The sequence below is a fragment of the Hemiscyllium ocellatum genome, chromosome 37 (assembly GCF_020745735.1).
Source record: "Hemiscyllium ocellatum isolate sHemOce1 chromosome 37, sHemOce1.pat.X.cur, whole genome shotgun sequence".
NCBI classification, from domain to species: domain Eukaryota; kingdom Metazoa; phylum Chordata; class Chondrichthyes; order Orectolobiformes; family Hemiscylliidae; genus Hemiscyllium; species Hemiscyllium ocellatum.
Genome location: NC_083437.1, coordinates 25,168,552 through 25,195,515, shown reverse-complemented (window position 1 = coordinate 25,195,515; position 26,964 = coordinate 25,168,552). Strand labels below are relative to the sequence as shown.

The 26,964-nt window shown below is 40.7% G+C and overlaps 1 protein-coding gene across 4 annotated transcripts; it reads right to left on the bottom strand.

The window, feature by feature from the left end:
* Positions 1 to 1,847: 1,847 nt before the first annotated feature.
* draxinb (dorsal inhibitory axon guidance protein b) lies at positions 1,848 to 25,459 on the bottom strand. 4 transcript variants are annotated; one of them, XM_060852011.1, is made up of 8 exons: positions 25,362 to 25,459; positions 25,024 to 25,204; positions 21,012 to 21,501; positions 14,691 to 14,869; positions 12,469 to 12,580; positions 8,935 to 9,027; positions 2,844 to 2,933; positions 1,848 to 2,321 (listed from the first exon to the last, which is right to left on the bottom strand). In XM_060852011.1, exons 2-8 carry the CDS (start codon positions 25,120 to 25,122, stop codon positions 2,209 to 2,211), a joined length of 1,176 nt encoding a protein of 391 aa, XP_060707994.1. In that variant the 5' UTR covers positions 25,123 to 25,204; positions 25,362 to 25,459; the 3' UTR covers positions 1,848 to 2,208. The 4 variants fall into 4 exon arrangements, with proteins under 4 accessions (XP_060707994.1, XP_060707995.1, XP_060707997.1 ...); XM_060852012.1 differs by having other exon boundaries at positions 8,935 to 9,024; XM_060852014.1 differs by having other exon boundaries at positions 25,079 to 25,204.
* Between the last annotated feature and the right edge of the window lie 1,505 nt (positions 25,460 to 26,964).

Genomic DNA, 26,964 nt, shown 5'->3' with positions numbered 1-26,964 from the left:
TATTTGACAGAAGCAATTTTTCTGCCTGAATTTCATTTTCTCTGCAATTACAATGTGACTGAAATAATCAGGTGTACACTAAGATTTGAGATGAACTCAGTCAAGATGTTCCATTTCACAGATTTTAATTGGTTGTCAGATTTTGTTTGTTTCTTGTAGACTAATATTGAAATTAAATTTTAAAAAGTGCAAAATCTGAAACATAATCATCCTTTTGTCATGCATTCCATTGCTATAAATTCACATGCAGCACAACATGAAATGTAACCATAACAGACAATGCAACTATAACAATATGACAAACAATCTGCAAAGACTCTACATTTCTTTTTGAGATATAGCATTGCTGGCAAGACCAGCATCTATAGCCCATCACTAAATGTCCTTTAGATGGTGATGGTAATTCGCCCTCCTGAATCATTACCATCTGTGTCATGAGAATACTCATATGATGTTGTTGGGTGCAACTTTCCAAGATTTTGACCCAACAATGATGAAAAACAGCAATATATGCTCAAGTCAGATGGTTGCCACAATGACTAATAACAATAACAATGTGACAAACAATGTATCTATAAAAAAAGTTGAAAATTCTCTGTTTTATGGTTATTCAAAGTAGAGATTCTCAAAGCACAACCCCTGACCTTTACTGCAATATTTAAATTGGACTGTCTTAATACAAAAATGTAAGAGCTTCACCTTTGCCTGTCTATACCTGAGTCAGAGGACTCGATTTGAAAGGCTGAGTTTTAACATTACACGAGAAGTAAAATATTGCAGAAACAGTTGTGCATCTGAAATACCTTTACTCAAAACAATGAATCTCTGTTCTTTCCACTTTTGATGACTGACCAGCTGAGTGGTTTTAGTACTTTCTAATCCCATTTCCACCTTTACTTCTTACAACACAAAGCTTTAAAATTATTTGGAGAATATTGCTGGAAAAAAAGTAATTAATTATAAGAATATTTTGTCAAAATGACAATAATGCTCTGAAAGCAGTAAAGATCCAGTGCATCCAAAGGATCACCTATTCACTCGATGTAATGGTAAAGCTTCTACAGATCTGTATAACATCAATGATAGAGTCACAGAGATGTACAGCATGTAAACAGACTCTTCGGTTCAACTCGTCCATGCCGACCAGAGATCCTAACCTAACCTAGTCCCATTTACCAGCACTTGGCCCAAAATCCCTGTAAACGCTTCCTACTCACATACCCATCCAGATGTAGTTTTCCAGTTTCTTCTCATTATCCAGTGACACTCCTGGATATACATTAGGTTATTAGGTGAGAAAAGTACTGAGCTTTTGTTGTCCTTCATATTCAAATAGTCCACAAATAATTTACCAATATTCACTTCTAGACTCAGACACGAGTAATAGTCACTTGGGCAAAGTACCAGCACCTTCTGAGATGTAGCTCAGTAAAAGTCAAATGAGAAATTTCAAATTGATTAATTATACAGAATTCAATTATTATACAGTAGTTGTTCACAGCTTTAGACTGCAGGATCCTAAATTGTTTTAAAAGTCTGGTTCTATTGTGAGTTTAAATTATATTCAAAAAAGGTGGCGAAATACTACAGATTTGTCTTAAGACATTAAATTAACAATCAATAATAAGGTTAGAGCAAAAGGACATTGTGACGTCTGGTTTCAAGAGAATGACGATGGGAACAGTGACGACTTTTAAAGAGAAGGGTAACACCTGGTGGGAGGTTGTCTGGAGAACTGTAGAGAGATTCATTGAAAATAAAAAGTCATAAGGAGGATAACAACAAACCCTTATAGACAAGGTTTTATTGTTAAATAACATTCAAATCTATTTATAAAAGTACGGTACTTATATTACAAATGTAACTTTATTGTGTCTACGAGACGCAGGACATTCTCAAATAACAAATGAGTCGACTGGACGATATAAACCAGTAGGGGATTAAATTATCGTAGTTGGGTAGTGGATTCTGGGTATTGGTGGGATTTGATGGATTATGTTTTTAGAGTGTAGGGTGTAAATGGGAATGATTGTGTCGGACTTGACTAAGTGATTGCAAGGACCTTATTCCAGACGGCGCCAACTTGGCATCGTCTATCAGTGCAGTTACATGCATTCTTGGCGCCATCAAGATTTTCACTGTTGTTGTTGGAGTTGAGAATTGACCGGTTGTGGGGGTCGAAACAACTGGACTTTTAATGAAGTCTGCTCAGACCGTAATAAACGATCCGTGATCGATGTCAACTGAATCCGGTTCCACACAGCGTCCTCGCCTGCGGGTCACTCTCCGATTCCGATGGAACTTGGCATAACAGCGAAGACCTGATGAAGACAGAAGAGTGGGCTCAGTCCTGACCACTCACTTGACAGGACCCGGCTCAATTGCTAACTTCACTTCTTACAAGACTGAGCTGCTTTCTCCTCTACCATTCTGATACGAACAATCCACACTTTCAGTTTGTAATAGAGCCAAATCACAACCTTACCGTAGGAGTAGCTTTAACGTTCACTTTAACTCTGCTTTTTCTCCACAGATGCTCCAGATCTGCTGAGCTTTTACAGCAATTTTTTTTCTGATTTCCAGCATCCGCAATTCTTTTGTTTTTACTAAGGAAGAGTAGCTTGTTCGAGAACCAACACGTGCCTTCAACAATACTGAGATTTGAGCCAGGGTACCTTTAAAACGGTGACCTTTCAATTTCAGGACTGAAATTGACCTTGATTCACACTATTGGGAACCGGGTGAGAAGTCAATGAGTGAGAGGGGAGATTAAATCCTTGGGATTGATCGCCAGTGCTCAAACCTAGACGACTATGGTTAAACTTGAGCCAGAGTGCACCCACCTTCCGCACACATACAATCATCATAGCACTTGTTGTTGAGGCCGCGGTTGTGCGCTTTGCAGACGTGCTGCCGGAGGTCACAACACCAACCTGTGGGAAACAAACACAAATATCGCACTAAATTCATGTGCTATGTGATTTTGACACGAATTATCGCAACTAGTAGAGATAATGTGGACCAGACACCGCCCAGAATGGACAACGCAAAGAGAAAGGCACAGCCAATTCTCACGTAGGTAGTCAGTGCAAAGACAATGCACATACATCCAGTTCTGGATGAGCAGACATTTCCCAAAGTTAAATACTGTATCTATAGAATAGAATTGCCTTTGGTCTCTCCAAAAGCCCCATTCCGTTACCAGCAACTTCACCCTGTTGGTTGTCTGAGGCTGAATCAGCCTGTTAGCAACCTTTCTATTTCGGAAAACAGCCTACTTTATTTAGCAAAACTCAAAACTGTGCCCCTGCTTCAGACTGTTAGCTATTGAAAAAAATCATCACTGCGTTTATGATATCTAAATTTTGCTATTCAGCACCCTCACGCCTTCTTTCAACTTCCACTTTCCATATTCTTCAACTCATTAACAACTTTGTTATTCACTTCCTAACTCACATCAGTTCTGGTTTGCCCATCACTCTGTGCTTGATGCAATATGTAAGCTCCAGATCCAATAGTGTTTCAATATTAAAATCATTGCTTTTTTGATGTTAAAATCGCATGAAATTCCTCCATATTTTCCTGTCTGTTTTTCATAACCACCTATCATTGTAAAAGACCCCTATGATCCTTGTGTTCCTCCATTTCTGATCTCTTGTATATTCCCTGCTCCCTCCATTATTGCAGGTCTGCCTTCAGCTCATCAAGCCTTGAGCTTTGAATGTTCCTCTGTAAACCTCTTCACCTCTCTTATCTTCATTGAGATGAACCTTAAAACCCATCACTTTAGAAACAGTTTTTGACATCTAATCTGATATCTCCTGTCACTAGGTGTCAAATTTTGCTTCATTACACAGACATGAAATGCAATTACTGTGTTAAAATTGCTCCATATGGGGAAATAGTTGTGCATAACTTGCTTTGCTTCCAAGTCTGAAGGGAGCAATATGATTAGATTAGATTCCCTACAGTGTAGAAACAGGCCCTTCAGCTCAACAAGTCCACACCGATCCTCCGAAGAGTAACCCACCCAGACCCATTCCACTACATTTACCCCTTCACCTAACACTACGAGCAATTTAGCATGGCCAATTCACTTGACCTGCACATTTTTGGATTGTGGGAGGAAACTGGAGCACCCGGAGGAAAGCCACGCAGACACGGGAAGAATGTGCAAACTCCACACAGACAGTTGCCTGAGGCGGGAATTGAACCCGGTTATCTGTATAATATATTCTGCGATATGCAGAATTGGGAATTTTGCCCTGATTTTGTGCCAGTATGTTTGGTCTGGACAAGGAGTTGAATTCCTACACTGAAGAGGTATCAATGAAAATCTGCACTATCAAATACAATGAATCTTTTTCTGAATACTTTATTTTTATTTAATGTATGTTTCAATTCCTTTTAGTACGAGGAAGGCCATATGTTCATTCATCATATTTCTTTGCTTCCCTGATGAGATGTATTGAACTGGGTGAATTCTGCAGTTCTAATTCCTATTCTTGGCTACCCTTTGATTCATAAACTACAAAGCAAGGAAAGGCTATTAAGCTTTTCCAGTCCCTGCTTCCCAAACAAACCATCTCTAAGTCACTTGACATCAGGGATCGTATAGATAATCACAAGATAGGCATGTGGTATGTGTTTTATAATTGTTTCAGTCACTGCCTCCAGTGATTATGCAGCAGCTGTGGAGAGATGGCAGCAGGACAGAGAATGTGCATCAGACACACAGCACAACAGGACACCATCCAGTTTTCTTTTGTTCTCCACTTCACTTGGTAGCTCTGAGGTGCCAATGTTTCACTGCCTGCAGCAATGACAATGTATGTTCGTATGACAGTTAATCCTTCTCTGCTCCCTGAACGATTAGATTATTGTGTTCAACAACCAATGTTAATGAGTCTCCCACTGGATTTCTCTTTCTGTTAAATTAACTGCACCGAGTCTGAAAGGTTGATGTTGGGGGTTGGGGGTTGGGGGTTGGGGGTTGGGGGTGGGGGGAGTGGGGGGATTGGGGGCTTTGCAGTGGGGAGTTATTCAGACTGAAACTTGCACTGAATAGTCATGAGATTAAGTAATCACAGCAATAACAAGCAATCAGATTAACTCCTTCAGGCTTCTGGATGATAACTGTGCAAGAGTACTGTAGAGTTTAACTCCAATGTAATCATTGCTCAAATCACATTTAGAAAGAAGCAATGCATATTTATGTCACTTTTTCACAACCTCAGGACTTAATGTTCTTTTCAGTCAATGAAGTATTTTGAAATGGCTTCACTGATGTAATATATGAAACATTATAGAGTCATAGTGCTGTACAGCGTGGAAACAGACCCTTCAGTCCAACTTGACCATGCTGAACAGACATCTTAAATTAATCTAGTCCCATTTCTAGCATTTGGCACATATCCCTCTGAACCCTTCCCATTCATGTACCCATCCAGATGCCTTTTATATGTTGTAATTATACCAACCGCCACCACTTCCTCCAGCAGCTCATTCCATACATGCACTATGTTGTGTGTGAAAAAGCTGCCCTTCAAAACTGTTTTAAATCTTTCCCCTCCACCTTAAACGTATGCCCTCCAGTTTTGGACTCCTCTACCATGGTAAAGACCTTGCCTATTTGTGTCCATCATGATTCTATAACCTTCTCTAAGGTCACCTGTCAGTGTCTGATGCTCCAGAGAAAATAGCCCCAGCCTATTCAGCTTCTCCCTATGACTCAAACCCTCCAACCTAGCAACATCCTTGTAAATCTTTTCTGGAACCTCTCAAGTTTCAAAATATCCTTCCTGCAGCAGAGGCAGATATATGCTTCAGAAGGTTCTACAGTGCAAAAATAGCCAAGGAACACAAAGTGCTGGAGAAACTCAGCACATCTGGCAGCATCTGTGGAGAGGAATATAATTTTAATATTTCATGTCCATTGACCCTTTGTCAGAAACTCACCAGAATCTCTTAGGTTTTGTTGAGGGATTGATATTGACCAGGAGATTTCTATTTCTTCAATAGTGCTGAAGGATCTTTTACATTGAACCTTGATAGCCGGTTAACTCAATTTAACATTCCATTTGAAAAAAAATGGGACCTCTGCCAGTGCAGCACATCTGCATCTCAGATTACATACTCAAATCTTTGCAATTCATCTTGAATCAGAGGCAAATAGGCTATAACTGAGACAAGTCACTGTTAGTCAAAGCTTCTTGCTTTGTCTCTTTTTTTCACTTTCTCTGTCACCTTAGCAAAGAAGCTTGCTCCTGGGTCAAAACAATATGGATTCAAAATATGCACAAAAATCAAAACTAACACCTCAGTACAGCAAGGCACTGTTTGAGGCACCAATGATTAAATAAGAAATTAAACCAAGGCCTTATCTCCCCTTCAGGAGGTTGTGAAAGACTTTAAGACCAAAAGAAAGAGGAACAGGAGTAAGCTGTTCAGCCCTCGAAGCTGCTCCACCATTCAATAGGATCATAGCTGATCATTCCTCATGTCCAATTTCCCGCATTTTCCCCATAACCCTTAATTCTCCAACTGTTCAAGAATCTATCTATCTTAGCCTTAAATATACCCAAGGATTCTGCCCCCACAACTGTCTGTGACAAAAAATTGCAAAGACTCCTAACCCTCTGAAACAAGAAATTCCTCTTCATCTCAGTCTTAAATCAGCATCGCTTTATACTGAGTCACTGCTCTCTGGTCCTAGACTTTCCCCATGAGGGAAAACATCCTCTCAGCATTTACCCTGTCAAGCCCTTTAGGAATCCTGTATGTTTTGAGATCATCTGTACTCCAGTGAGTAGATTCCCAACATAGAGTCATAGAGATATACAGCATGGAAACAGACCCTTTGGTCCAACCCATCCATGCCGACCAGATATCCGAACCCAATCTAGTTCCACCTGCCAGCACTTGGCCCATATCCTTCTAAACCCTTCATATTCATTTTGAGTGGCATGGTGACACAGTGGTTAGCAGTGCTGCCTCACAGTGCCAGAGACCCGGGTTCAATTCCCGCCTCAGGTGAATCTATGTTGAGTTTGCACATTCTCCCTGTGTTTGCGTGGGTTTCCTCCAGGTGCTCCGGTTTCTTCCCACAATCCAAAAATGTGCAGGTTAGGTGAATTGACCTGGCTAAATTGCCTGTCATGTTAGGTGTAGGGGAATGGGTCTGGGTGGGTTGTGCTTCGGCGGGTCGGTATTGACCTGTTGGGCCAAAGGGCCTGTTTCCACACTGTAAGTAATCTTAATCTAATCTAATCTAAATTATATACCAATCCAAATGTCTTTTCAATGTTGCAATTGTACTAGTCTCCACCCCTTCCTCTAGCAGCTCATTCCATACGTGTACCACCCTCTGCGTGAAAAAGTTGCCCCTTAGGTCTCTTTTGTATCTTTCCCCTCTCACCCTAAACCTATGGCCTCTAGGTCTGGACTCCCCCACCCCAGGGAAAAGACTTTGTCTATTTATCCTATCCATGCCCCTCATGATTTTGTAAACCTCTATAAGGTCACCCCTCAACCTCCGATGCTCCAGGGAAAATAGCCCCAGCCTGTTCAGACTCTCCCCATAGCTCAAATCCTCTAACCCTGGCAACATCCTTGTAAATCTTTTCTGAACCCTTTCAAGTTTCAGAATATCTTTCTGATAGGAAGGAGACCAGAATTGCATGCAATATTCCAACAGCGGTCTAACCAATGTCCTGTACTCAGTACGCTGACCGATAAAGGAAAGCATACCAAACGCTTTCTTCACCATCCTATCTATCTGCGAGTCCACTTTCAAGGAGCTATGAACCTGCACTCCAAGGTCTTTTTGTTTAGCAACACTCCCTAGGACCTTACCATTAAATGTATAAATCCTGTTAAGATTTGCTTTCCCAAAATGCAGCACCTCACATTTATCTGAATTAAACATCTTCGGACTTTCCTCATAAGACATTCCCTTCATGCTGGGGATCGTCCTCATGAACCTTCGCTGAACTGCCTCCCATTAAATTATACTTTTCCTTAAACAAGAGGATCAAAACTATTCATAGTATTCCAAAAACAGTCTCATTAGTATATTGTACAGTTACACTTAGATTTCCTTTCCTCTAGTACGCTAACCTCATTGAAATAAAGGCCAACATTTCAGTAACCTTCCCGATTATCTGCTTGTACCAGTGTGCTCGCTCTTGTGTTTCGTGTACAATATCCCCAAGTCCCGTTGCATTGCAGCTTACTGCAGATTTTCTCCAAAAGCTCTCACTGCATGCTTTGAAGCACAGGGGAGTTTATGTCTGGAACTTTCACCAATATTTACCCTGGAATTAACTTCACAAAAACAGATTGTCTAGTCATTCCTCATTGATGTTGGAAGTATCTTGCTGTGCACAGATTGACTGCCAAGTTACCTACATCACAAAAGTGACTTCACTTCAAACATACATAATTGCTTGTAAAATGTTTTACAAAAAATGTTTTAGATATCTGTCATCATGAAAGGTGCTCTAGAAATCTAAGTCTTTTCATTTTCTCTTTCTTCACTCTGTCACTTCAACAAAGAGCAATGTTGGTGACAATAATATCAGATCACATCCACAACCCACTCTGCAGTCATATCCCTCTTAACTAATCCACTGAACAACAATGGACAACAGGTTGAAGAGGGAACTCCAGTGTTGCCATGTTACTGAATCATACTTGATCCCAATCCAAGCCCACAGTGGTTTAATCCTTTCCTACGAGACCTACTCTCTTTTTTAGCTTTTCTTTTTCTCTACGTTTCCAGTAAAAGACACTGAGTCACATTCCAAAGATGGACAGAGCAACAATTGATCACCCAAAAGTCAGACTTCTGCTTGTAATGGTGACTGTCCCAGAAGCTTGGTATTAAAGAAGTTTGTGTGATGGATTAAAGCCTCAGGATTATTAGGAATATACCAGGTAGGCAGTCCAGGTGATGATCACATGGTTCCACTTCAGCCATTGAGGTGAGGTTCCCATTACTCAGGTTCTTGCTACGACGCTTGTCTACTAGGAACAAATAGAGCAAAAATATCAATTTCTGGGAGGGAAAATAGTTCAGTAGGTGCATAGAAGTTGCTTTTATTCTCAACTGTCATACTCTCAAAAAACTAAACTTGGTTGATTGGAATGGTTCTGGATTAGTGGTGCAGGAAAAGGACAGTAGTTCAGGCAGCATCCGAGGAGCAGTAAAATCGACGTTTCGGGCAAAAGCCCTTCATCAGGAATACAGGCAGAGTGCCTGAAGGTTGGAGAAATAAATGAGAGGAGGGTGGGGATGGGGAGAAAGTAGCATAGAGTACAATGGGTGAGTGGGGGAGGGGATGAAGGTGATAGTTCAGGGAGGAGGATGGAGTGGATAGATGGAAAAGAAGATAGGCAGGTAGGACGAGTCATGGGGACAGTGCTGAGTTGGAAGTTTGGAACTGAGGTGAGGTGGGAGAAGGGGAAATGAGGAAACTGTTGAAGTCCACATTGATGCCCTTGGGTTGAAGTGTTCCGAGGCAGAAGATGAGTCGTTCTTCCTCCAGGCGTCAGGTGGTGAGGAAGCGGCGGTGAAGGAGGCCCAGGACCTCCATGTCCTCGGCAGAGTGGAAGGGGGAGTTGAAATCTTGGGCCACAGGGCGGTGTGGTTGATTGGTGCGGGTATCCCAGAGATGTTCCCTGAAGTGCTCTGCTAGGAGGCTTCCAGTCTCTCCAATGTAGAGGAGACTGCATCGGATACAATAAATGATATTGGTGGATGTGCAGGTAAAACTTTGATGGATATGGGAAGCTCCTTTAGGGCCTTGGATGGAGGTGAGGGCACAGGTTTTGCAATTCCTGCGGTGGTAGGGGAAGGTGCCAGGACGAGAGGGTGGGTTGTAGAGGGGCGTGGACCTGACCAGGTGGTCACGGAGGGAACGGTCTTTGCGGAAGGCGGAAAGGGGTGGGAAGGGAAATATATCCCTGGTGGTGGGGTCCGTTTGGAGGTGGCGTAAATGTTGCCGGATGATTTGGTTTATGCAAAGGTTGGTAGGGTGGGAGGTGAGCACCAGGGACGTTCTGTCCTTGTTACGGTTGGAGGGGTGGGGTCTGAGGGTGGAGGTGCGGAATGTAGATGAGATGCGTTGGAGGGCATCTTTAACAACGTGGGAAGGGAAATTGCGATCTCTAAAGAAGGAGGCCATCTGGTGTGTTCTGGGGTGGAACTGGGAGCAGATACGGCGGAGGTGGAGGAATTTGGAATGCAGGATGGCATTTTTGCAAGAGGTAGGGTGGGAAGAGGTGTAATTCAGGTAGCTGTGGGAGTTGGTGGGTTTGTAAAAAATATCGGTATCGTCATTAATGGAGATGGAGAGGTCCAGGAAGGGGATGGTCCAGGTAAATTTAAGGTCAGGGTGGAAAATGTTGGTGAAGTTGATGAATTGCTCAACCTCCTCGCGGGAGTACGAGGTGGTGACAATGCAGTCATCAATGTAGCGGAGGAAGAGGTGGGGAGTGGTGCCGGTGTAATTACGGAAGATGGACTGTTCTACGTAGCCAACAAAGAGACAGGCATAGCTGGGGCCCATACGGGTGCCCATGGCTACCCCTTTGGTCTGGAGGAAGTGGGAGAATTCAAAGGAGAAATTGTTAAGGGTGATGATCATTTTGGCCAAACGAATGAGAGTGTTGGTGGAAGGGTACTGTTGGGGAAGTCGGGGGAGGAAGAAATGGAGGGCTTGGAGGCCCTGGTGATGGTGGATGGAGGTGTAGAGGGACTGGATATCCATGGTGAAGATGAGGCGTTGGGAGCCAGGGAAACGGAAGTCTTGGAGGAGGTGGAGGGCATGGGTGGTGTCTTGAACATATGTGGGGAGTTCCTGGACTAGGGGGGAATAGGACAGTGTCGAGGTAGATAGAAATGAATTCAGTGGGGCAGGAGCATACTGAGACAATGGGTCGGCCAGGGTGGTCAGGCATGTGGATCTTAGGAAGGAAGTAGAACCAGGCAGTGCGGGGTTCCCGGACTATGAGGTTGGAAGCTGTGAGTGGGAGATCTCCTGAGGTGATGAGGTTCTGTAGGTCAGGGAGATAATGGTTTGGCAATGAGGGTGGGGTCATGGTCGAGGGGATAGTAGGAAGAGGTGTCCTTGAGTTGACGTCTGACTTCAGTGGTGTAGAGGTCAGTGCACCAGACATTTGGTTGTATGGCCAATGAAATTCAGAATCAGGAAGTGTGAGGTTACCACTTTGGATCCAGGAAAGATAATTCATAGTGTATTCTGAATGGCAGGAAGTTTAGAAATGTGGTGGAGCAGGGATTTTTAGAAATCCATGTACAAATACTATATATTACAACAACAAATTGGAAATTGCCAAAATCTTAAGGAAGCTACTATACAAATACAATATTTGTAACAGTTATACAGAGCTCTGTTTAAATCCCTATAAAAATACAGGATTTAATTCTGAGCACTGCACCTCAGTAAGGATACATGTAAATTTGGAGACAGTACAGCACAGATTGACCAGAATGATACCAAGCCCAGAATGTTAAATTATGATCAAAGACCCATCCCACTCTGCTTATACTCCCATCTTCTTCCATCAGGCATAAAATACATAAGTTTGAAAATACATAGCAACAGGTTTAAGAAAAGCTTCAAAAACATATAATGTTGGAAAAGCTCAGCAGATCCGACAGCATCTATGCAGAGAAATCAAAGTTAATGTTTCGGCTCCAGTGAACCTTCTTCATTGAACCCAAGATACTTATTTTGATTTCTCTTCACAGATGCTGCCAGATTTGCTGAGCTTTTCCAGCAATTTCTATTTTTGTTTCTGATTTACAGCATCTGCAGTTCATTTCGTTTTTATTTAAGAACAGCTTCTTCCCTGCTCTTATCAGACTTATGAATGGATCTCTTATACATTAGAGTTGCTCTTTTTCTGCAACTTCTCTGTAGCTATAACACTATATTCTGCATTGTCTTATTATCCTGATGTACTTATGTAAGGTATGATTTGTCTGATAAGCATGCAAAACAACAGTTTCAATTGTATCTCAGAACATGTGACAATAAGTCAAATCAAAATTGAATTGACTACGTTTGAATTCTTTTGAGAAAATCAAGTGTTATTTATTTAAGGTACTTAAAATGATTAAAGGATTTGATGGGTTAATTAGTGGTAAACTATTGCCTCTGGTGGAATGAGTTCAGAACAAGGGGGAATAACCTTAAAATTAGAAGTAGTCTGTTCAGAGGTGATGATAGGAAATACTTCTTCACACAAAGGAAAGTGAAAACTGAAACTCTCTTCCTCTAAAACCGTTGAAGCTAATTTTCCTTCCCAAAGGTTGGTGCTTGCCATCTCCCTCATGCTCACTACTCCATGCAATTGAACTCCCTGCCAACATGCACCTCCATCTGAATTCTATAGCCTCCATCTCCCCTACCCCAAATGCTTGTACCTTTTATTCATTACCTTTTCTCTTTGCTGATGGCCAAATATCTGGCTTCATGTCTTCATAATCTGTCCAATCAAAGAGTGTCATGTCAAGGGTGGGGTTCACCTCAGCAGCTGTTCTTGTTCCAACCTACAAGTCAGAGACAAGGGGAGAGAAGACACAGAAGTAATGGAACAGAAGGACAGACATTTAAGTAGGGGATTATGAACAAACATAGATTATTTGAGAGACAAATTAAGGAAAATATATGAAACAGAGATCAATACAATAGAGTGATAATGGAAGAGCAAAGAGAATGACAGTAATTAGATTGGAATAAATAATAATTTGCAGACAGTACAGAGATCAGATTGGAGAGCAGCAAATGAATGAATTTGAAAGTAATCCATCTAGGCAACAGTAATCTAACAACGCATTACCACCGAGAAAGGACCTGGGTGTCTCTTGGGGGCTTGAGAATATATGGTTAAAAATCACACAACACCAGGTTATAGTCCAACAGGTTTAATTGGAAGCACTAGCTTTCGGAGCACTTCTCCTTCATCAGGTGGTTGTGGAGACACAATTGTAAGACACAGAATTTATAGCAAAAGTTTACAGTGTGATGTAACTGAAATTATACATTGAAAAATACCTTAATTCTTTGTTGAGTCTTTCATCTGTTAGAATGACGATGATAGTTTCCCTTCTTTCATATGTAAATCACAGAACTTTGTTTTTAAATTACATTCTCAGGTTAACTGTAACAATTGGTGTCAACCAGATAATATGTTGAAGGTGTTAGGTCCCTGTATTCCCTGTCTGTGCCATAATGTTTAGACTGATACTAATCTAAAAAGTGAGTTAACAGAGTCTTACATGGATTCATACAGTTTTTGAGCAAAGTACAATGTAACTCTGCAAGTACAAATTCACCCCACGTGTGTGTGTGTTTGTGTGTGTGTGTGTGTCTTTGTGTTGGGGGGTTGTGAGTATGAGAGAGTGTATGTGTGTGTGTGTGTGAGTGGAAACTGTCTAAGTCTGTGAGAGGGTGCATGTGAGAGTGTGGGAGTGTGTGTCTGGGGTGGGGGGTTGTGAGTGTCAGAGAGAGTGCATATGTGTGTGTGAGTGTAAAGTGGTCTAAGTCTGTGAGAGGATGCATGTGTGGGTGTGTGCATGTCTGTAGGAGTGTGTCTGTGTGCATGTCTGTGTACACGTGTGTCTGTATGTCTGTGTGTGTATACATGTGTCTGTGTATAGTGTAATGGTGGTCACCTGTAGTGTGACATGAACCCAAGGTCCCGGTTGAGGCCCTCCCTGTGGGTACGGATCTTAGCTATCAGTATCTGCTCGGCCACTTTTCGTCGCTGCCTGTCCCAAAGACCGCCTTGAAGGATGGTCATCCGAAGGTCCGAGGTTGAATGTCCTGGATCACTGAAGTGTTTCCCAACTGGGAGGGAACGCTCCTGTCTGTTGATTGTTGTGCGGTGCCCATTCATCCGTTGCCATGGTGATTTTTAATTTTATACACCCCAGTCCAACACTGGCATCTCCATACCAGTGTCATATGTTGAGAACCAAAAACAATTATTTCAATATCATTGCTTTCCTAACATTCATTGTGAATGAGCCAGAATTTCCTTATCTACCTTCAGTCCTTGACATTTTCTCCAACTACTTCTTACACAGTTGTCAGTTTTCACTAGATGGTCTACAATTGTAACATCATAAGCTACAACAACTTTTTTAGCTTTTATCTCTGCAAGATCTGTAGCTTTTACCTCCTCCACTTAGACCAAAACCTTTACCTGAACTTCTTGCACCTCCAGACTCAGTTATCCTTTGTTGGCATCAATACCCTCCAAAATTCAATTTCTTGTATCTTGCCTTGTATTGTCTACATAGCCATGATTCTAATTCCTGTTCACCTACCTATGACCCCACCACACAATGACTCTATGACAATGTATTGAATTAAAATCCAAATCCCAATAATGTAAGTATTTATAAATGCCCACACAGCAACTCTACAAGCAATTTCCTACACCTATTATGAGCCATATTTTTTTCCAGCTCTGATCCTTTATGCATCTTCTGCCACTGATGGCAAAAGGTTTCGTTATATTCATGCAATGCTCTCCTTCTGTGAGTACCATCACTTTGCTCCATCTTTTTTTTAATTCTTGAGCGCCTGAGGGGAGGAATATTTGCTGAAGGATGACTTCAGGGTGTAACTGTGACCTGGTGCAATTCGGTTTACCTGTTGTCGTGTGCTTCTAGGCTTTGTTGCAGGTGCTTCCTCGGTTGTGATAGTGGTCAGCAATGTACTGGTCACAATGGTGCTGGACATTGGCAGGGGCAGTGTGGAAGGTTCATCTGTCTCCTTGTTTTGCGTTTGATCCTTTAAAAATGGGATTAACTCAGTGCCCGGCAGTTTCCCTGCAGAGAAAGGATAGCTATTAGTATAAATTGACCACCTGCAGTTAGAAAAAACTGGCTGATAGGGTTAAAGACAAGCTGGGTATCCGCGGTCTCTAGGTTACAGCATGACAAGGTGACTTGCTGACTGACAGAGAACTGTAATGACAGGTAGGGACCTGCTGGGTGACAACATGATAAAGTGGGATCTTCTGGGTGAGAGTGACTGACTGGGTGACAGGGACTTGCTGAGTGAGTTGAGCAAACTGCTGAACATTTTGTACCTTTGAGCTTGTACCTCCTGACTGGATATTACTCTGTCTCTCGCTTTGAGGCACGATTGCTCACTGCTGCGAAAGCCAAAGCAATAATGAACTGATGAATTAATTTGCCACACACACTGCCTTCATTTGGCATTACAAATGGTTTAACATTAAAAACCGTGTCCGGACTTGAGAGAATATATTGGAATCATGATCCTACCCCATACTCACATACCCGCCAATCCACCACTGTCCAGCCCCAAGCACACCAGCCAAAAGCAGTGATATTTCATACACAGGTGCTGATTGAGTACATTAGTGCACTCCTGATTTCATCTACTACACTCTTTAATAGTGAGATCAACTGTCACTTATATATGTAATCTCAAATATTTAGAAAGTCTCCAATTCCAGTTTGTTAGTCTTTCCAAAATGCAACACGCCATTCCTGGCCAAAGATGTCCCAATGAAATTCCCAGCCATTTGCCCAGTTTGAACAGACACAACATTAACTAATATAAAAACAGAAATTGTTGGAGAAACTCAGCAGATCTGGCAGCATATGTGGAGAGAAAGTAGAGTTAACGTTTCAGATCCACTAACCCTTCTTCAGAACTGATTGGAGCAAGGAAAAGTTTGGTGGATATGCTAAAGGTGGAGTGGGGAAGGAGTGATGATGGAGCTCAGAGATAGAGAGAGAGAAAAACAGTTCAGCAGTCAGAGGAATGGGTAAAGTAAGCCTGGGAGAATTGATAATGGGGACCATTCGTGGTTGACAATGAGTTGTTTGTAGTAGCAGCTCATGTAATGACAAGGCCTGGTGTGTGGGGTTTGGAGTAAGGACATGGGAGAAGGCGCTCAAACCCTAAAATTGTTGAACTTGAGATTGACTCCAGATGACCACAAGGTTCCCAAGCCAAAATGAGGTGCTGTTCTTCCAGCCTGCTCTGAGCTTCGCTGGAGCATTGCAGCAAACCTGAGATAGAAATGTTGACTGGGGAACATGGTGGTGTGTTGAAATGGCAGGCAACCAGAAGCTCGGGGTCTTTTCTGTGGATAGAATGTAGTGTTCTGCAAAGCAGTTGCCCAGTCTGCACTTCATGTCCCCAGTGTAGAGCAGACAACATTGTGAGCAGCAAATACAGTAAACTAGATTGAGTGAGGTACAGATAAATTGCTGTTTCCCCTGCGAGGTGTTTCTGGGCCCTTGGATAGAGAGAGGGGAGGAAGTAAACGGGCAGCTGTAAGACCTTCTGCGACTGCAAAGAAAGGTGCCATGGTGTGTACAAAGATGTTAGTAGTGGACCAAAGTGTTCTGGATAGAACAGTCCATGCAGAAGACTGACAAAGGAGGGGAGGGGAACATGTATCTGGTGACGGCATCCTGCTGGAGATGGTTGAAATGGCGTGTAATGATCCTTTAGATGTGGATGCAGGTGGTATGGAAGGTGAGGAAGAAGGGGACTCTATCACAGTTGTGGGAGGAATAACAGGGTGAGGCTGAATTACAGAAGATGGTTTGGATATGGCTGAGGGTCCTGCCAACCATGGTGGTGGGGAATCCTTGTTTGAGAAAGATAGTGGATATTTCACTGGACTTGTCAAAGTTGGCATCATTGGAGGTGGAGGATCTGGAAGAATGGAGTAGAATCCTTTCAGGAAGCAAGATGAGAGGTTGTATAGTCAAGATAACTGTGGGAGTCAGTGATTTTTGTCATAGATATTGGTGGCCAGCCTATCCCCAGAAATGGAAAGGGAGGGATCAGAAGTGGACAAGGTCAAGGTGACAGCAGGGTTGAAATTACAAGTGAAATAGATAAACTTTTCCAATATTGGATGTAAAAGGGAACCAGCACTGATTATGTTATCGATGTACCAGAGAAAGCGTTGTGACTGGGGGCTAGAGTAGGTCTGGAACAAGGAATGTTCCATGTACACCACATAACTGGGCCCCATGTGGGTATCCAATGACCACCCCTATAAACCAAAGAAAGTGAGAGGAGTGAAAGGAAAACTTATTCAAAGTTGTTCAACATTAACTGGTAATCTATGGCATCACCAGGTCCGACTAACTCCTCATTTATTTGCATTTTTTTTTAACAGGATCTTTTGTCAAATTCCACATAACAGTCTAAATCCAGACAGGATGTTTAGTCTCCTTTATGAGGCTCTCGTGGTTACATAAAGGCCCACCCAGGAAGAAAGTAATGATTAGGTTCTACGCTTCACGCACCTGATTCACCATAACGTAAAGTGGTCATCCTCGGGCTGCCTCACTGGAGAATATTTGTTCTCTATTAAATAGCACCATTCTGCCAATGTCTTCAACGAATTTACTCTTCACCTTAGTTCTAAACTTCCTAAATGCACGATTGTCCATTGTTCGGTTTTGAATCTGCATAGATGGCTATTGCAAAATTTGCTTGTAAAATTTTGTATATTTTTTCCAGTCCCTTCAGTGCATATTTGCAATAAACATTTTACATTTGTCATGTTTTTTCTCCTATTTCCAGATAAACATGTCAAAATGCTGAATATTGAAATTTCTGGAAATTCTAACAGCATTACTTGATTTTGTGAGGGAAAAAATAATTAAGGATATCAATTCCAGTGGTAATGAAACCAATATTTTTAAAGAAAGACCTGCATTTTGAAAGAACATTTCATGACTTCAGTAGCATTCCATATTGCTGTACAGTTAATAATGAACATTAGAAGTGTGATCTATTCCAATATAACAAATGAATGCCCAATTTTTGCACAGCTAGGTCTTATAGAGACCAATGAGATAATATCAAGAATATCAAGTTTTTTAATTATATTGACTGGACGATAAATATTGACCAGGACACCAAAGAGAACATCTCTGTTCTTCAAATAGTGCAATGTCATCTTTTACATTCATCTCAGAGGGCAGATGTTAGTATCCTGATAATACATTACTTACAATCTTGTGGAAACAAGCGCAAGGCATAGAGATATAAATGATGGATAAATTCCCAACAGCACCCCATCCGGTAATGCCTGTAGTAATGTTGGTTCAATATTCCCATGTCAAAATTGCAACCTTTAGCTTCTCTTCAATAAAGTCTATTGAAACATTGAAAATAGAAGCAGAGTAGGCTATATGGTCGTTTGAAAATGCTCTGTTATTCAATATGATTATCCAACTCAATACCCTGTTCCCACTTCCTTTCTATACCCTTTGATCCCTTTAGTCCTAGGAATTATGAACTATTTTAGTCCTAAGAATTACTAACCATGTGTAACACATAGAAAAGAAAGATGAAATGTTTGTCTTCACACTTTGTTTGCAAGTTCAAGTTTTGATTAGTATCAGGCTTGCTACTCTCCAATAGTGATAATTTAGAAGAATAAATTTATCTTGATACGGTATCTGATTCCAACAAACCTCTTCTGTACCATGGGGAGAATTGGTACTCTAAGCTACTTCCATGCAACAAACATAATCCTCCACTTTAACCAAACAGTGTGGTTCCCTTCTCCACCATCCAAAAATGTGATCCCACACTCCAGTCAAACATCAACGAACATGTTGTTAACAGTCAGACTAAATAGAGCAATCCTCACCTCTAGGTACACACCAAAATTTGCCTTTCTTTGCAGTGTTTCTTAGAATTTGACATTTGTGGTTTTAGTAATATATGTGATTCACAAGAAAATAAAAACTTACCCTCTTTAAGGACAACAGCAACCCTTGCATGACACTGTTTTGCTAGAATCTCTATTCCCTCATCACCAGCTCAGTCAATTATTAGCTAACTAGATACTCTATACATATTGTTCTTGCACAGGATGGCCTGAAATGAAGTGAGAACACCCACCTTTGTATCCTTTGCTATTTAACATCCCTTTAATTAAAGTCAGCAATTTTAGCAGAGAATATGTTGAATGTTTGATGTTATCTTTAAAGATCTAACAGACTAACCCACGTAAACTACATTTGTCATGAAAAATATATTGTTCCAGGTACAAAGTGTATCAAAAGAAAAGGCTGACTCCCTTTCACTATTCCCTACTACATATTGAGAGAACTTTGAGTTTATATGAAACCTGTAGATTTGAACAATCTATTGGTGTCCTCAATACACTTTGAAAGGATATTGCAGGGCAACTTCTTGCTTCTGCAATTTATATGCTGCTAATTTCCAGAAGCATTGGAGGCAACTTCTTTTGTGAATAATTATCTGCAAATTATGGTCAGAAAGCCAGTACCATACAGTTTACACACTGACTGAACAAAATCTTTGAAACAGCTGGATGTTCTGTGACGAGGGGCTTCCAGCACTGAAGGCCCCAACTGACTGTACTGAAAATACCATATTGTTTCGTATAACAGGGTCGAATACAGGTGATTAAAAAATAAAAACTTCCTATATTAACTCAGCTGACCACTCTTCAAGTCCTTTACTTGAAGTTCCTCAAGTCAGATGTGCCATATTAGAATCAAAAATGGAACTCTGTGCTTTGGGTTTTGAATTCACACCATAGGGGTCGACCTTGTCAGGACATTGCAACATCCCTTGTAAAACCAACTTATTATTAAATACATTGAAAAAGAAGTGAGGCTCAGATCATATCACAGAGAGAACATTTTTAAATTTTAATTTGTCTTTTTTTCTCTCAAATGTTTTCTCCCTTTTATCAGATTTCCCTGCTGTTGGTGAGGATAGGTTTTCCATTGTCCTTCTGACAAACCATCAAGTTTGTGATTAACACTTACATCCTGCCCGTGACAACAGTGTTTCAGTCCATCACTGTCCTGACCTTTACTTTTATTTTAAAATCCACATATACTTCCATGAACAACCCTGGGCAGAGATGGAAGAATTGTGGACAAAATTCAAACAGCTTCTAAACAGAGATGGGGAAGGTATAGAGAAAACACCTGCTGAAGAGAGTGTAGAGGCACACAATACAGACTGTTGTATCTGATGAAATAGCAAAATTGTATTTGTCTCATACAATGATAATCTAAATTGGAAATCAAAACAATATACTTAACACATGATCTGCAGGAAAGCATTAAGCAAGATTCAGAAAATGGAAGAGAGTAATAGAGAATGACAAGGGAAGAAGAGGAGGAAAGGGAGATAAAAAAGATAAATGCAACAGCAGAAAATAGATATTTGGGAAGCAAAAATAATGGGCAAAGCATAGAGCTAAGGGAAAAGATGAGAGTGAGTGATAGAGACAGTAAGAAGACACATTGAGGAAACTATGCAAAGGTGAGGAGTCATGGAGAGAGAGAGGGGCAATATGAGAGGAAGACAAAGACACAAGAGACTTTTACTGTATATGCCAGAAGGAATTTAAAAAAAAGAGACACATAACTTGCATTTACATGGTCTTTTTAATGTAGGAGAAAGGTGTAAAGAATTTAAAAAAGGGAGATTTCAGATACAGGGACAGAAAATGCCACAAAAGTGTTCAAACATAATTACGCAAATTTAAAATGGAAATGTTAGGGGAGAAGATGGCTGAATGTTTTTTTTCTCTGTAGAATAATGTGTGGGAAGCAGAGTTTTGGGACAACTAGAGTTTATGGAATGTGTTACATGTACAAACTGAGCAATTGGAACATGATAAGATAGAAACCTTGTAAAGTAATCAAATTTTGGAAAGCAATTTCACACAAGCTTCTATGTTTACTGAGCTTGATATTAATTTAAAATCCTACTTAATAAACTGAAATCAAAATTACAAACACAGAGTTATTGTTGGTATAGTTGGATTTTCTATAACTTTATCTGATTACTTTAATTTAAATGACACATTTATGGATAGCTTAACCTGGTTACTTCCATGTTAAGCTATTGTTTCTGGTTGTGAAAAATATTATAAAATGCTTTTCATGAGGTTTCCAAAGCTCTTCTTACCCTTACTGTGTCGGGCTCGCTCTCTCCGATTTGGTTTCTTATGGTCTCTATTGTGCTTTCTCCCTTTATTTGCAGACTCTCCTGCTGGATAATATTCTGGCTCTTGAGGATAAAATTGACCTTTCTGGCCCGTAACTCTCTCCTGTGGCATTACTGCTGTTCTTTCCAGACTGTCTGTCTCCACTCGCACTGGAGTCAGACTCTCCAATCCCACACTGTCCTCATCTGGTCTGTCCGTCTCCAATACTTTGGTTACCATGGTGTTGGTCTTGTCCTTCCTCTGTATGCCATGTTTGCGGCCAGATCTGAGAGGATCTGGCCAGGACTCATGTCTCTTCAGATTATTGCTGCTGTCTAGTGGCTGCAATGTACTTTTCCTTCCTCTGGTTCCAGCCTCCAAAGCACAGACATGGTTTAGACCATCAAAAACCAAGAGGAAGAGGAAAGGAGACATGAAGTACCAGTGAGCCATTTTCTTCATGCGATTAATCTGAAGAAGAAATATGTGAGGTGAGACAGAGAATTTGAGTTCAGCTGCAGCAACAAAGTCATATTCTGTGCAACTGTTAGGAGCAGATTAATTACCATTGAACTTTCTTTAACGTATACCAAGATCAATCAAAACTTCCCCCAATTGTTCAGACCATAAAAGTTATGCATAACTACCCAGTTACAAGACAAGGTTTGGGATTCAATTATTGAACTGCTTAAGTTCAGCCTATATCAGTCAAAATGATTGCAGAAGCATTTCAATGTGTCTCAGGATCTCTGGACTACATTAAAGTTATTGTGCAATGCCTCCTGGTGAATTCCATTCCTCAGGAATAGATGGCGTTTTCAGGAAACTAATGAGACTATAGAAATAAATTGTCAAAATGACTTGCAATCCTTTATCTTTGCTGTTATCATGTCATGTCATGCTTGTGATATTTACAGGACACTCTAAGCTGCTCAGTCAGCTGTGCTCAGTGAAGTGTAACATTTAACATTAGGCACATTTTTCCATTCCATTTAGAACATGCTCTAAACGCAAAAGTTCAAAACTGATGTAAAGCAAAGTCCAAAACTAGTTTGTCCAGGGCTGAGATAGAAGCTTGAGTGAGAATTATTGAATATTACAGCACAAAAGGACACCCTTGGCATCATTAATTCTGTGCCAACTCTTGTGAAGAGTAAAGGCAGGATTGGAAAGGAATAAGATGTAGCATCAAATACTATGTCTGAGTTTACTGATTTTAAAATTTCAATGAAAATCTCAATAACTAATTAACATTTTCATGCCATTAAGACACAAATGGTGAAAAATTATTTTTTTTAAAAAAATACTCCTAATTCAGTGTGGGTCTTGTACCTGCCTTCACACCAGAACAGAGAAACAAACTTTTCCACATTTCAGCCTCTCCATGAATGATTCTTGAATGAATTTTTTCCCCTCTCAATGTTCATGGCCACGTTTCTCCCTTCTCTGTCTTATATCTATCTCCCACTTGGAGGAAATGTAGAGACTAGATTTTAAATCTATAAATGGCACAGAAGGTGTGTGTGATTGAAGGTTGTAGCAAAATGGAAAACCCTTTTCTCAGTTTTTTTTGTAAAACAAACTTACATGGGGCATAATGTATTAACTTTGAAGTCATCATGTATCTAAAGCATATCATCCTGATTTGTGGTCTGTTTTGGCTAGGCCAGCATTTATTTCCTAGAATCCATTAAGAGTCAACTGCATTGCTGTGGATCTGAAGTCTCAAATAGGTCAGACCGGGTAAAAAGAGAGATTTTCTTCCCTAAAAGATAATAGTGAACCAAATGGGTTTTTTGAATTCATCTTTCATCATCTCATATGGTGGGTTTCAATCTCATGACCCAGAACATTAGCCTAGGGTTCTGAATTACAAGTCCAGTGCCATTATCACGATGCCACTTCCTCCCCACTTGAACATTCATCTATTTTATGTATTACAATAGCCATTACAGTTGAAAGTACTTCACTGACTGTGAACCATTTTGGGATGGTCTAAGATTGTAAGTAAATAAGTATGTAAATTAGCTCACAGAGCAGGAAAGTTTGTTTTCAGATGTTTCATGACCATGGCTAGCTAACATGATCTAGTCATGGTGACGAAATGTCTGAAAACAAACCTTCCAGCTCAGCAAGCTAACTTACATACTTATCATCAACTTGAGCTACAAATCTTCTCAAACATTGCTAATTGTATATAAATTCCAGTTCTTTAATATTTATTTTGCAGCAAGTGAGGTTTTTTATTTGCTCAATGTGGGCACATTTGCTCAACGCCAGCAAGTAGAGCATTTAATTCCATCCTGAATTATCTTTGTATATAAGACCATCAGGAAATGGAGTAGGAGTAACCTTTTGGTTACTTACTGTTGAACAGTTATATTCAAAAAGACCATGGTTGATTTGAATTTGTGACTTTGACTACATTTGTCTGTCCCTCATTACCATTGACTTCCTTCTAGATTAAAAATCTTTCCAATTCAGCCTTAAATATATTCAATGACTGAATGGTGGGGAGGCCCATTGCAGTTTGAAGGGTGTAGGTATATATTCATATAGTTGTTAAGTCAGAAGTTCCAGGAATTTGTCTTGTGACGAAGCAATGATGATACATTTCCAAGTCAAAATGATGTTTGACTGGGGGGAGGGAGGTGGAAACGACACCTGGTGCTCTCATGTGTGTGTTGCCCTTGCCCTTTTAGAAGTTGGATGTTTGGCAAAACTGTGCCAAAGGTATGCTGAAGAAGTGCTGCTGTGCATCTTATAAATGGTATGCACTGCATTTACATTATGCTAGTGGTGGAAAAAAGTGAATGTTTCAGGTGGTGAATGGTGCCAATGAAATTAATTCCTTTGTCCTGGATAATGTTGCATTCTTTGAGTATTTCAGCACACTCAAGCTTCATGCCATGCGAATGGTATGAAGTTTTGGGGAGTCAGAAAGTTGTTGCAGTAAAACAATGAATGAGTCATAACTGTTTATAACCAAGTGGTTCATGGTAGTTTGTGACCCCAGGTTGTCGAGGACGTATAGGCAGGAAATTTGATCTGGAACACCAATTTGCCCTGGATGCTGTTGGTGTTTAAAGGATGAGGTATGAATTTGGATTGGTGTTTATCTCAGTGTGGTGAATATGCTGTATACACTTAATGTCTGGGCTAATCATTTCTAATTTGGTCGGTCCACGGAACTGCACTCCACTAAGAAAGACGCCTTCAGAGGTGTGGCGGAGGAACTTAGACAAAGAAAAAGACACATGTCAAGATGATCGACGAACCATAGACGGGGCTTTGCAAATACACAGCACACAATAATAATACAACATTATATCACTGCTTTCATGGCTAAATAAGTGTGTCCCAATTCAAAAAGCCAATAAAGTAAACAGTTGGAAAAGATACTTGTATTCTGAGGGAATTATTCAGCTTCAATGTATTTATTCTTGAACGGATATCTCTCCTGCCCCAGAGGTAATGTTAATCATCTGCAGCTCCCCATGGAGATACTCTCTCATCTCCCATCTGCTCTAACATCAAACACCACCCAAGATACATTTGCAGCATCTTTACTAAGTATCAACCGCAATTCCAAATGCTCCGGGATCGCTTAATAAGTCGATTACTTTCAATGAACACCCTATCTACAAACTGAACCTCGTGCCTGTCATGAATATCTTACGTGTCAGATTCACAAAGCATTGTGTCTCCAAGTGTCACCAGACATGTGCATCACCTTCATTCCCATCCTTGGGTTTGGGTCAAATGTTCAAAGCAGCGCTGAAGTCTAGCTATCATACAAACTACCCAGTTACCTCCAGTGTCCAATAAAGACAAAAAAAGAGCACCAGGTTTCAAACAGTGTAAGAACTTCTGCACCTATAATAATGGATATTAAATGCCTGGCACTTTACATATTTTACATACATATTGTCCAATCTGAACAAGTTAGCGGCAATCAAATATTGAAAAGCAATAGGTGGAGATTGTACTCACACAGCGTGACATAATATATGTGAATTGCTCCCCACATCCTCCGACACACACACACCTTAGACTCTTTTTTTTCAGTTTGACAGAAGACGATTTACACATAAATTGGGTTCCTATCCATCGACTCGAGATAGACAGAGATACACACAGAGACTTCCATTCTGACAACCACCTGCTATTGTCTCTGCTCGAGTAAACACAAACATATGAAAATTCTAAAACAGTTATTTGCAAATGGGCAGCAGGTACGATAAGGTGAATAGACCGGCCTCGCCCAGAATAATGTTAAAAAGGGCGACTTTTGGGGTTTGAGCATTGTCGTCGGTCAGGACACTTCCTACCTGTGTATCTCCAGGGGACGAAGCACAGACTGTGACCGCTTTCCACAACCTGACAGCACCGAAGATTCAATATCCTAGAGACTGGGACAGAGCTGAGGATCCGCGCTCCCGGGGCGCGCTCCGGAAAATGATGTCAGCGGCAGACGTGGGGGCGGGCACAACGCGAAAGAATAAAGAAATGCAACAAGAGGTACAGACAACCAAATACAAAAACAGAAACAAACTGGAGGCAGAGAACCATGAACATCTAATAAATTGTTTGCCCAACCTGAATTGCTGAAAAGGTGGATGGAGGGGGAGATGAGAGGATGTTGGGTACATGTGAAGAGGTTTGGACCTGTTCAACCGATGCAATGAAACTGGAGGCAGCATCATGGTAGCAAAAGATCATTCTAAGATTTGGGTATCACAAATGACATCTCCCAGGTAACCCTGTGAGAAATATATTCTTAGCGTGTTTTAGGAATGAAGAGGAGCAAATCCAAGAAACTTATCTGGAAAAAGTGAGAATGGTGGAAAGAAGATCGTGAGGTTGATAGACCAGGAGTGAATAACGGGTGGCAGTTGCAATTTAACGTAACAACGTGTAAAATTGCATATGTATTAACAGAGAATAAGAGTGAACGGGATAGTTGAACGTAGGAATTCAGAGATCTGCGTAATCAAATCAATAAAAAGTTAATGAGACACTTCTTCAATCCGGAAGTTCAAAAAACGAGAAAATGCAACATCAGTGGAAGTTATGGAGGGCTCGTTGGATTATAGTTTATGAGGGTAAGGAGATTGGAGGCTGGTGAGTCCACGTTTAAAATATCTGTGGGAAAATTTTATAGATGGGGTTGACTTTTCCTTCGAGTAAGGGAATTCAGAGCAAGGAGACACAATCTTAAAATTTAAATTGAGCGGCCAAAAAAAATCCCAGGAAAAAGAACACCACTCAAATAGTTACAAACATATCGAGAATACTGACCGAAAGCAATTGAAATCACAGCAAGTAAGATGCTAATTGAGGATGGGTAACTGGGAATTGAAAATCTAAAGAGAACAGAAAAGACAGGAAGTTATGACACAAGAATCAAACCAACAGGGTTATCAATTGAAAGAACTGGCTGCAATTTTAATATAAATGTGTGTGACACAGAAATCGATGAAATAAAATACCAAACAGGAGAGAAAATGGTATACAGAAATTGTATAAAATAGTAAAGGTATACAGAAAATAGTATACAGGCGATTGCCATTCTTCACTGTAGGGAAGATCAGGTCATGTGACGGACATCAGATGAATCTGGGGCATTTATGGTCAGGGAAACAGCAAAGCAAACAATAGTGATTCTAATTATGTATTTATAGATACAGATGTACAACACAAATAAAACATCAGATCCAGTGGAATTATGTCCGTGTTGATGATTAACACAAATGTTCATTCTCCCCTCTTCATTTTACCATTTCATCATATTCCCTACTCCTTTCTGTTTTTTTTGGCGTCTCTTTAAATGCATCTATCCTATTCAATTCACCAATAAGTTTCAAAATCTTACTGCTCTGTGAGTGAATAACCTTGAATGGTGGATTTATACAAATTAATCTCACGGTCCTG

What these genes read in the sequence shown, in the direction of transcription:
- draxinb (XM_060852011.1), bottom strand. Translation starts at nt 25,122, where the DNA reads ATGTGTAAATCGTCTTCTGTCAAACTGAAAAAAAAGAGTCTAAGGTGT. An exon ending in TCACCTGGACTGCCTACCTG is followed by an intron (nt 2,934 to 8,934) that starts GTATATTCCTAA and finishes TGTTTCCCACAG; the next exon opens with GTTGGTGTTGTGACCTCCGG. An exon ending in TGATTGTATGTGTGCGGAAG is followed by an intron (nt 2,322 to 2,843) that starts GTGGGTGCACTC and finishes TGTCTTCATCAG; the next exon opens with GTCTTCGCTGTTATGCCAAG.